The following is an 11,486-nucleotide window of genomic DNA, read 5'->3' on the forward strand; positions in this document are numbered from 1 at the left end:
AATTATATTTACTAAATAGAGAAACTCTCTCAAAGGGCCAAGATCAAGGCCAAAGAAACAGTCCTTATCGGGTCCCACTAAACTGATCAATCGATCATAATGGTTGTCCTATCATGCCAGCAAATTTGGAGAAAAGTAGTTCAATTTGAGAACTTTGGGTTACAATAGAGGAGTTCTCGATCCATGTTTTTTTTTAAAGGCAAGCTGGGGTTAGTCTGACCCATAGTGACAAATACCGCTAGATTTATGAAAATTCTCACAATAATTTTGCGAGAAATTGCGAGAAATTGCCTGAAAGTTTAAAACGGAAATTTCTCGTGAGATTTTCAAAATATTGCGAGATTTATGAAAAAACATAAATACCGTGATTTAAATCCGCTATTTCACCGGGTTTTAAAACCTTGCTGCCTATCCCCATCAAAAAAGAAAAAAATAATCTAAATACAAATTGTCGAATATTATATATATATATATTTTTATGAGCATGCTAAGATTAACCCCGTGGTCCCGTGGGATTCGAACCCAAGACCCTTTGATTAGTTCGACCTAACCATCCAACTATTTCATTGATGAGTAACATTTTTGCCAATAGCTTGCAATGTTGTCACTACTGTTGAGAATAGGCCTATCATATCGTATCAGTCAAAAATAGATACGAAACTGAGATGATTTGGCTTATTTTTAATAAATTAAAACAATAATAATAATATTTATTTGTTAAAAATTAATAAATATAGCTTAATTCGGTTTAGAATCAGAATCAACCGATTTGAGGTCCGATACGATTCTGACAACATTCAAGTAATAATCTTGTCATAGCATGACCGAAATAGTTGATCAGCCAGGGACTAGGAAAAAAAAAAAACCAACGGAGGCTACACTTGTCTGGTAGGAGCAGCTAGTGCACATCACCTTGCGTTGGGATGTTGCAGGTTCAAAACCCAATGATATAGTTGTATAACTGGTAAGGGTCTGCCCATGTGGCAAAGTTAAAAACGGTAAAATATAAATTTTCAAAAAAACTTGTGAGAATTTGAAAATTCTTCATAAATCTTGTATTTTTGTCTAAATCTTGGCAATAAAAAATAAATTAAAAATTTATTTTTTATAAAGAATATTAATAAAAATTATTTAAAATCAGCTTAAGGCTCATCCTTGAATGACTCGTGACTCGGCTGGGTCAACTTGGTGAATCAGTTGGGTCATGTTAACTTTATATTTTATATAAAATGTATAGATATATGTATATTTTATAGTATTTTATCAATATATTAAATATAATATATATTATATGATATTTTTATAATATATTTAATGTATAATTTTATTAATACATATATAATCATATTTTTATATATAATATACATAATATTTATATTATATTTCATATAATATATGTAATTATATATAAAATATATTATATTATATGTATATATATGGATCACTCGCCCATGACTCGACTGACTGGCCCATGACTTAGCTCAATTTTGTTAAAGACGAGTTAAACATGTTTTTTTTACCTGGTGACTGGGCGAGTCAACCGAGTCATCGGATCAACCCAGCGAGTTTTTAAACCATTAGGCAGACCTAGGGATGGCAGTGGACCGGGGCGGAGGACAAGGTCTCCACCCCCGTCCCGTTTCAAAATCCGAACCTTCATCCCCGCATGGGGATGGATTTTAACCTCCACCTCCGCCTTCATCCCTGGTCCAAACGACGGTGAGGCAGGACGGGGCCCCGTTTCCCCTTAGTTTATAGTCATTCCTTAAAGGATTGAGGACGGGACGGTGCGGGGAAAAGCGTAAGTCCATCCCCGCCTCCATCCTTGCACGTGGATAGATTTTAACCTTCATCCCTCGTCCAAACGGGGCGAGGCAGGGCGGAGCCCCATTGTTCCCCGGTCCACTGCCATCCCTAGGCAGACCCCTATAACTTAGTTATAGGGGTCACACATGGTGACGTGCACTAACTGCTCCCGCAAGACTATCCGAGCCTCCCGTTGGTAATTTGTATATAGATTTAGTTGGTTCAGTTCTACTCTTGGACTCATTGCAGTAGAAATTTAAAACAGTAAAATAACGTCAGTTAAATTCTTTTGAGAAATAGATTGTTTTTTTGTTTTCTTGACAAAACATTTACAATGATAAATAAACTAGAAAATAACAAAAAACATATAAAAATGAATACAAATAAAAAGCTGTTTTTTCTCTATATATTACCCAATAGAAACATAAAATATCATGATAAAATCACAATATTTATGAAAAATAATAATCTCACGATGTTCTCAAAATATGATGATATTTTGAACATTTTAAAAAGCTGACAACTTTATTTCTTGGAATATCACGATAAAAGACTTTATATATATATATATATATATATATATATATATATATATGTGTGTGTGTGTGTGTGTGTCGTTCCACCCTCTCATGTCTATGTCCTTGTAAAAGATCTAACTTAACTCCATGGGTTGCCTCCCAGATTTGGGTTCTCCCAACCGATGGACCCCACACAACCCCACACAGGGCGGTTTTAAAAACCACTCTTCACACAATCAAATCCATTGGCATGAGCCTGTAGAGATCGTTCCCTCACATGGCTTCCTATGTTCCCCCTCAAATACCACCACCACCCTCACAAAACAACACCCTCTAATTCAACCCACCTCCTACTCCACCACCTCTTCCCCTTTCCACCACCATGGCCTATTATCCATCTTCAGATGAGATGGATGTAGATGGGTGGGAACTACTGGCAGATGATGGATTCTTTGATGGTGGGAGAGATTTCATCTCCAGAGAGGTTGGTCTTGATGATAAAGTCCTAGTTGATGCCAATTACTTCATCTACCCTCCTCCTCCTCCTCCAAACACTGCTACCCATCTCATCAAACACTTTGAGGAAAGAGATCTTGATCTCAAGAAGGTTGAGGATGACCAACAGGTCATATTGGTAGAAGAGATCAATGAGATCCCTGTTGTTGATATCAGCGTGGTGAAGGAAGAAATCCCTGTTGTTGATAATGGGGTGGAGGATCCTAAATTCGTCGACATGACAACCGCGGCGGCCCTGCCGGAAACCGGCAAGGGGCCTCTGCTTCTTGAGTCCTTCGATGGGAAGGATGAGTTTGAAGATGGTTCTGAGTTGGTTGTTGGGGGCAAGAAAGATGTGGGTGTTGCCAACGATCCATTGATTGAAGAAGGAGAGAAGGGTTGTGATGGGGGTCTTAGGGTTTGGGGATGGAGGGTGACGGGAATGGGAGCGCTGTGTTCGTTGGGGATGGCCGCTGCCACCATCTGCATCATAGTACTTGGCCGCCAGAGGCAGATGCACCACCATCACCACCACCAACAGCAGAACCAGAAGCCTCGATTTAATTCCTATGCTGATGACTCGGTTTGTGTCCCTAACCTTCTCCATATTTTGCACAAGGTGTCTTTTCTTGTTCAATTGGGAACATGTATCCAAGTAATTGGAGTGATCGTTTATAAGGCGCCGTTAGGATCTTGGTGGTTCAACTCCTTGATTATTTAGGTACCTTATTAGGAATGGCAGTGGACCCCGGCGGGGGTGGGGGGCAAGGTTTTCACGCTCTCCCCTTCAAAATTCTGCTCTCCATCGCACTAGTTTTGATTTTAACCTTGATCATGTCCTCCATCCTCGATCTAAACGGCAGTTTCATTGCCATCCTTAAAGAAGGATTGGACGGAGCGAGGTGAGAATCGGGACAGGGGTAGGGTGGTCCCCTGCCTCCATCCCCACACTGGTTTTGATTTTAATCTCCATTTCCGCCTCCATTCTCGGTCCAAACTGGCGAAGCGGGGCTCTCCAATTCATCTTAAGGTTTTTTTGGCCGATTGGTCTGTTATTCTGTTTTTTTTTTTATTTATCTCCAAGTTCAAGTTCTCTGCCAAAGTGGAGAGCAGATCAGGTAATCTGTCAAATCATTTTAAGGAAGTGAATGATTTGACATCTTCACGGTTGATTGATTCATCTCACAGGACCTCATGATCTTTGTGCATGTTGTAGACGGTGAGGATGACAAATCACTTTTCCGATCACCTGATCTGCTCTTGCCAAAGTGTGTAATCTTGGCCTTAGAGGGCGGCCAGTGTCTGTTTTAGCTTAAAAAGTAGTTAATAGCGTCGTTATTGTTTGTTTGCTGGAAACTCGCTAGATTAAAAGGAGAGGAAATAACGAGGTAGACAAAAGGAATATTTTTGAGTTAAATCTCATTGGGACAGTGAGTTTTGCTACCTGAAGGGCTTGGTCATGGAGCATACAAAAAGAGTAAATAATCAATGTGTTCACATAAAATTCAGCGCTTCATCATCATGCATCGCCTGCACAGCCACCCATCTTGGCATTTCTCGAGAGTGGGCGTGATCTGCATCTGCATCTTGAGAAATGTTGAGATGGGTGGCTGTCGGCGGTGCTGCATAAAAAATGCCTCCATAGTCAATTAGACAAAAAGGCAGTGTTTCACTGATGTGAACCAACAACCATCATGCTGTTTTTTATTTTTATGTTTTTAAGTTTCATTTTTTGTCTAGTACAGAGAAAAACCCTTCCATCATCTATTGCAAAAAAAAAAAAAAAAATCCCATCCTTTGACATAAGATACGGAGGTCGATCCTAGCCATCCAACTGATGCATTTGGACGGCTAAGCTCAGTCCACATCTAGGCGAGAATGTGAGTCAATCCTAACCGTAGACAGTTAAGATTGAATGTAAGATGGAACCCATCCTATGTCAAATGATGGGATCCGTGTATTCCATCTACAGTGTATTGGCAGGCTTCCTATTGGTAAAACCCTTAAGCCCCCACTACCTACTGAGAAACACCCTCAGCTTCAAACTTACTGTGAGTTTTGAACTGCGGTTTTCCTGTGTCTGATGACAAACTATGGTAAATCCTAACATGAGGGCGAGCTCTCATGGCCTGCACCCAGTTTTGAAAATGGATCACACATCCACTTTTAAAGTACAATGATTAGATCCATGTTATTTAATTGGAGGCCTGATCGGGACCAATCCTTGCCTATTGTAGAACAAGCCTGTGTTTGGCACTGACGGCAGGACCAAGTTGGTGCAGGGAATTTTCTCAGACTGGGTGGGCCTGACCTTTTTTTTTTTTCTAATTTATAACCCGAAGAGCACCGGGTATGAAGATCTGGTCTTGCTGGCTCAACCTGCCATACCTACGTTCATTGTCCCGGCAGTGTAAAACTCTGAGGCTAGAACTCCTGCCCCCGGGGCCTATGCTATGCATTGGCTTGCGCAGAGGGGCGACACCCATGAGAATCGAACCTTGACTGCCCGTCTAGCAGCCAAGGCCCCACCCCACTATGCCAAACCCCCCTTGGGGGCGGGTGGGCCTGACCTAAATGGTGACTTTAGTGAAGTCAAATTCTGAACTACATCTTTGAGACCCAAACTTGGGTACCCATCACCTTTGATTCATAATCTGTCTCTAGCCGACCAAACTGTCACAAAATCTTGCTCTTGCCACGGGAAAATCTCACAATATTTTTAAAGTTTTGTTTTTTTTTGAGAAAATGTTGGTAAAATATTGTCACATAAATATGGAAAAGATAAAAGATGTATAAATAAAAATACCGCAAAAAACTATTTTTATCGCGAGTATCGTGATAAAAATATGACATTTTAAAAGATCTTGAAATCTATGAGAGGCCCATTAAGTGGCCTCTGTTCCTGGGGCAGGTTCATCGTCATAAAAAAGAAAATCCTGATGAGCATTTTCTTATGAATGGATGATCTATGTAATCGATTGCTTACCCATTCATTTTAGTGTTTTATAGTACAAAATCCTAATTTTTGATTACTTTGCAAGTTGGCCATCGTAATCATGTCTTCAGTCGAGTTGTAGAGACCTTATTTGGTTTTACGAGCACGTTTAGAGTCCTGAAGTTCTGTTTACACTAAACATGTGTGTATGCATGTAAAACATGCACAGAAAAATTTAATAATCTTTTTCTCAGATCCATTTGATTGAATTTACATTGTGTTTGCAGAGGATTAAGCAAGTGGTTCACCATGCGAGTAGATTGAACCAAGCGCTTTCAGCTGTAAGAGGAGTTCCTTTTACAGGAGCACAGATTAGCTTTGGAGGGTACTATAATGGTTTCTGAGATGCAGCTAGATCTAAAATAAATCTTTAGCATTGTGAATAACATATCTTAGAATCTGTACATATTTATATATACATGTTAAACTTGAAGGGCATGTTTGCTTTGACCACAGGTAGGATGAGCAATGGAATCCTAATAAGTATAAGCTGTGTATGTTGGTCACAAGGTCTGTCTTGTGATCAAGAATCACAAGATTTAAGGGATGAGCATTCTCAAGTGCGAATCACAATCACAGATGCACTTTCTCATGTTTGCCTAAACTTGAGAAAGTTCTGTGATCGTGATTTGCTTTCATAGGATATTGAGAAAATCCAAGAATCACTGGGTCTTGCAAACGTACCTGCAGTCGTGCTAGGTCCACTGTATGAATGTGTTTATGGTAGTGTTGCTTATGTGTGGATTGCATATATGAAGGTATGCTTTTGGTGTACATTCCTCCTTGTTAAGTGCTTGATATGTTCAACTTAAGTAGCTTCATTATGTAAAAGTCTGTGGATGGCCACTGTACTGCTTTTCTTATTGGTTGCATTCTGTCCTAATCCTACTAAGTAAGCATTTTCTAGAAAATAATTTATTAAACAAAATTATTAAAAGCCCACAAGGGCTCTGCTCATCTGGTAGGAGCCACTTGTGAAAGTCACCAAGTTGATGGGATGTCACAAGTTTGAAACCAACGCGTCCTTTGCCACAAGGCTGAAGCTGGGTGTACTCCCTTGTGGTTAGGGGGACCTCAAGGGTTTTACCAACCGGAGGCTAGCTAATGTGTGATCAGTGAGAGGGGGTTTCTCCCTTGGATTATCAGAATTTTTTTATTAAAAGGCTTGATCAATCTGAAAATTTTTAATAACGCAAAGTCCAGTCATTACCTAAAGGAGTTTTTAGCTTTCTTCTTGGTTTTAATCTCTCCTGTGTCTGTGTTCTTCTTGGTTTTAATCTCTCCTGTGTCGGTGAGGGTGACTTGACAGGGTTTCGAATTCACAATGTCCTTTCAGATTTCTGATGTTTGTGAGTTGCCCCTACCTGATGAGTGGAGCCCTTGTGGGCAACATGGTAGTCTTTTTTTTTTTTTACTCGGAGAAACCACGCCAGGTGCAGAGACCTAGCCGTGTTGGCTCAGCCTGCCGTACTTATGGTCGTTGTCCATGTCGGCGTAAAACTCCAAGGGCTGACCCCTCAACCCCATGGAGACTTATTGCTTGCAAGAGAATGCATGAATTATTGTGGGGCTTTTTCTTGGGCTATTTCTCAAGAGCCTATTATTGGTAATGGGAAAACTGTCCCTTCCATGGTCTTTCTGCCACAGTTGTGAAAACTGAAAACCCTGCCAAAGGATGAAATCTGATTTCAACAGCAACCATAATTGCGCAAACAGCATCATTTTTTTTCTTTGATAATCAGCATCAAAATTTTAATGATTATAGTTCTTGATGATAAGTCAAACCATCTTCAATTTCATAATGGAATCGAAAGACTCAGAGGTGCCTAACAATCCCATGCTACAGAACAGTTTCCTCCAATGAGTGGGCAACTGAAAGCTTTGATAAGTTTAGATGCCATCCTAATTCATTTGCCTGTATGGATTCCTAGGTAAATTCTCCATCTCAGACAAAGTTATGATATGAGTTCCTTTGGATGTGTAGATCCTCATATAACAAGGGGGGATCCGCTTGTCTTGTAGGAGCAGCTAGTGCACGTCACCTTGTGTTGGGACCTTGTAAGTTCGAATCCCAATGGTATCGTTGTATAACTGGTAGGGGTCTGCCTAACCCCAGCTTATCTTAAAAAAAAAAAAATGAGAATTCACATGATTGAGAATCCTTACTGGGTCTCACAAGTCTTTTTTATTTTATTTGGCTTGGAACTTAGGGCTTTGTTGAATGAGAACTGTTATATCTTTTGACTTTCATAGCAAAATGATAAATATAGACCTTTTGGATTGTAGATTATTATTATTATTATTTTTATATAGGCAGTCTAGGGTTTGTACGACCCCTACCAATCAATTAAATTTTTTTGCATCCTGATGATGTATAGTCAATCATCAGAAGCCAATAAGGTGGTTTTTACTGGTTGTCAAGCAATGACATCTCTATCTTTTTAAATAAGTCTAATAATAGCCCAAGCCCCACGCCAACAAACATTCCAAGCTAACAATTTCATGATGGAAATACTAACCTTATGAACTTATGTACATCCTTAAGGGCCTGTAGTTTTTTTTTTTTTTTATCTGTCATGTGAATATATAGTCACTTCATCGAAAATTTACTTTTACCTAGTCAACCATAAATACCAATGCACCCGAAGTAGATTTTTAGGTTCTTACAAATTTCAAAAAAAAAAAAAAAACCCAAAAAAAATCCTGGTTTTATATGTCATAATATACTGAAAACTTATATGAGGGCTTCTAAAGATCTAACCATGTTGTGGTTGCTTGAACGATAAATAATTTTGGTGATAACTTTTTTTTTTTTTTTAATTTTTACACGGAGAAACCACCCTCAGGATCAGAGACCTAATCATGTGTCATTTGGTGATGACTTGAGAACAAGATTAGGATCACTTTACGCTTGTCTGGTAGGAGCAGTTAGTGCACGTCACCTTGTGTTGGGACACTGCGAGTTCGAACCCCAAATGGTATGGTTGTATAACTGGTAAAGGTCTGACTAACCCCAGCTTTCTCTGTCGAAAAAAAAAGAAAAAGATTAGGATCACTTTCCTGTAGTGCAGGAATTGAGTTCAACTTGTAAAATTATGCATCACCATATTTTCTTTTTTGGTTCTTCCATTTTGTGGTTTATTTTATCTAAGGCCAAAAACAGCAGTGGCGTGAAGGAATGCTGCTGTTTGGTTCTCATGGAAGAGAAGGATCTTTCATGAGAAAAGGCATCGGTTTCGGAAAACTCTTAGCAGTCCAGCTTTCCCATGAAATTCTTTCCAAATGGAGGGAGGTATGGAGAGATTTACACATGAAAAGAGGAAGGTGGTGGAAAAACTGAGGTCCATTTATACTAGGGGTATCAATGGATTTAGTTTATCCGGACCCGACCAGGACCAAACCCTATAGGGTCCAGGTATGGTGACAAATAAGAAGACCCGATTAAAACCCAGGTCCAGACCCGAAGGTCTGATTAATACATGTACCCAGGTATATTTTGTGAAAATTTGTATCAGACCCGGACCCAAACCAAGTTTGGATTAAGACCCTTAAAATTTCAATGTAAATATGATAAAAAAAAATATCATTCTACCGGGTATGGTTCATGTAGTTCTAATCGGATCCGGGTATGGCATCTCTTATAGTAGACCGATTAGGCCCAGGTCTGGACCCGATACCATACCCGAAAATCTGATCCAAGTCTGGTTCCACCTGAGTCCCAACCAAACCAGTTGACACCACTAATTTATACCAGCATGACACTTTCCCATCATGATTCTTAGATGGTTATTTCATCCATGGTGAAAAACGAGGGAAAGAGATGCTAGCTCAACAATTTTTCACAAATATTACAAGAAACAAATGGGCCTTAAGTGACATGGAATCAACTCAAATATAATTGAGTGAAAAAATATGATTTGTGAAGACGATGGTAAGCCAACAGCTAAGCATAATTATAAAATAGATTTTTTTTAAAAAAAAAGTACTTAAAGTTTAGGCAATTATAAAAAAGACACCTCAATTTCAGATATTGTTAAAAATACACCTAAACTTTTTCATAGTTAGTTAGAAATACCCACAGTTTATTTCCATCAAAGTTGTCATGAAGTGTGCTTTAATTACCAAAATTTCTTCATAATTGCACTAACTTTTTAGAAAAATTTAAAAAAAATAACCAAAATTATTAGCATAATAAAAAATGTGTCTAAGTTTTAGAAATTATTGACAAGTCTAAGTTTTTTCATGGTTAATTAAAAAAAACCTAGAGTATGCTGAAATTAACATTTTATCCTCAGAAGTGTTGAAAAACAAAACCTAACTTTTTGGCATTATTGATAAACCACACATCTAATTTTGAGGCATATGTAGTGACTTGTACTAAAAAAGAGATTTAAGGTCCATCAAGACTGCTTGAACTATAAGTCCAACCCGGCCTACCATTCAATATATTCAAATCCGTGTTAATGATTTGATTTAGTCAGGTAAGAACTGGGTACATAAATATATTCAGAACCAGGTTTGCGCAATATTAACAACATCTAGATGAGACTTATCCAAAACTTAGGTGTGTTCATAGCAATATTCTAAATTTAGGTGTATTTGTAACAATATGCAAAACTTTAATGTGTTCTTTATTATCATAAAATTTTTAAGTATGTTTTAGAAAATTCTCTAAAAAAGAAAAATATTGTTTTGAAGACAAATAAGTAACTTTACCTTATTAACTCAACTTAGATTAATGATAGCCCAAGTTCAATTGATGAAAATAGCAATATCTAAGATTTAGGTGTATATGCCAAAGCCTTAAGTACTTTGTTGAAAATTTCCCTATAATCTAAACATCTTTTTTTGTTTAGATTAATAGGTGAAAATATATTCACAAGCAAAACTCTGTGCAGGTTGAATGAGATAGCTAGACAGTTGGTTCATACCATCATAACCCAGGGATCTCGAGTTCAAATTCCACGAAAGAATAAGCTTGCCTATCAAAAGGGCAAACAACTGTCTGCACTGCAAAAAAGGCTCACTGCTATGGTACTGTTGAAGTAGCTAGGGGGGGGCAGGACTGGGCTGTAGCCCAGTCCTGCCTCCCAAAACAGTTCAAATTTTTCTTTTTTTTTTTTAAAAGCCCAGTCCTAGCCCAGCCCTGATTCCATATGAAATAGATTTTTATCCATTTTTGTAGCCCATCCCGGTCCTAGCCCAGCCCTGACTGCAGCAAATAGTTTGATTTGTCCACATGAAATAGATTTTTATTAATAATTGTAGCCATTTTTTATTTTATCTAAAAAAAAAAAATTTTGGGGGCGCTGCCCCCGAACCCCCAAACCCCCGACTATTGCACAAATAATTTTTTTTTTGCTACACCCCTGACTGTTTCGATGACACCCAAAATCTGGTTGAAAACATGGTTTTGGGTGTCAAGACGGATTTTGGCCTCAAAACCTGGTTTGGTGGTTGTTTGGATGCTACTAAACTAGCTTTTGGACAAACCTGGTTTGGTGCAAAACCAAGTTTTTCACAATCCCCCCTCTCCGCTGTTTTTTCACTTACCCAGGTTTTCAAAACCTGGCTTATTGTGGGGAGGAGGGGGCATGAAGCCCTCTTTCCTTTTTCTTTCCCACTACCCTCCCCCACCCCAAACAGATTCTGGCCATTTTCCAAGAGACCAA

The 11,486-nt window shown here is 38.7% G+C and overlaps 1 protein-coding gene across 1 annotated transcript; it reads left to right on the forward strand.

Annotated features, from left to right (window-relative positions):
- Positions 1 to 2,567: 2,567 nt before the first annotated feature.
- On the forward strand, positions 2,568 to 6,588 carry LOC149829051 (uncharacterized). The gene is made up of 2 exons (XM_090017880.1): positions 2,568 to 3,402; positions 6,042 to 6,588. The coding sequence occupies exons 1-2, from the start codon at positions 2,707 to 2,709 to the stop codon at positions 6,156 to 6,158; spliced, it is 813 nt and encodes a 270-aa protein (XP_089874006.1). The 5' UTR covers positions 2,568 to 2,706; the 3' UTR covers positions 6,159 to 6,588.
- Positions 6,589 to 11,486: the final 4,898 nt, after the last annotated feature.

Source organism: Nuphar pumila, chromosome 9, assembly GCF_984573655.1.
Source record: "Nuphar pumila chromosome 9, dmNupPumi1.hap1.1, whole genome shotgun sequence".
Lineage (NCBI taxonomy): Eukaryota > Viridiplantae > Streptophyta > Magnoliopsida > Nymphaeales > Nymphaeaceae > Nuphar > Nuphar pumila.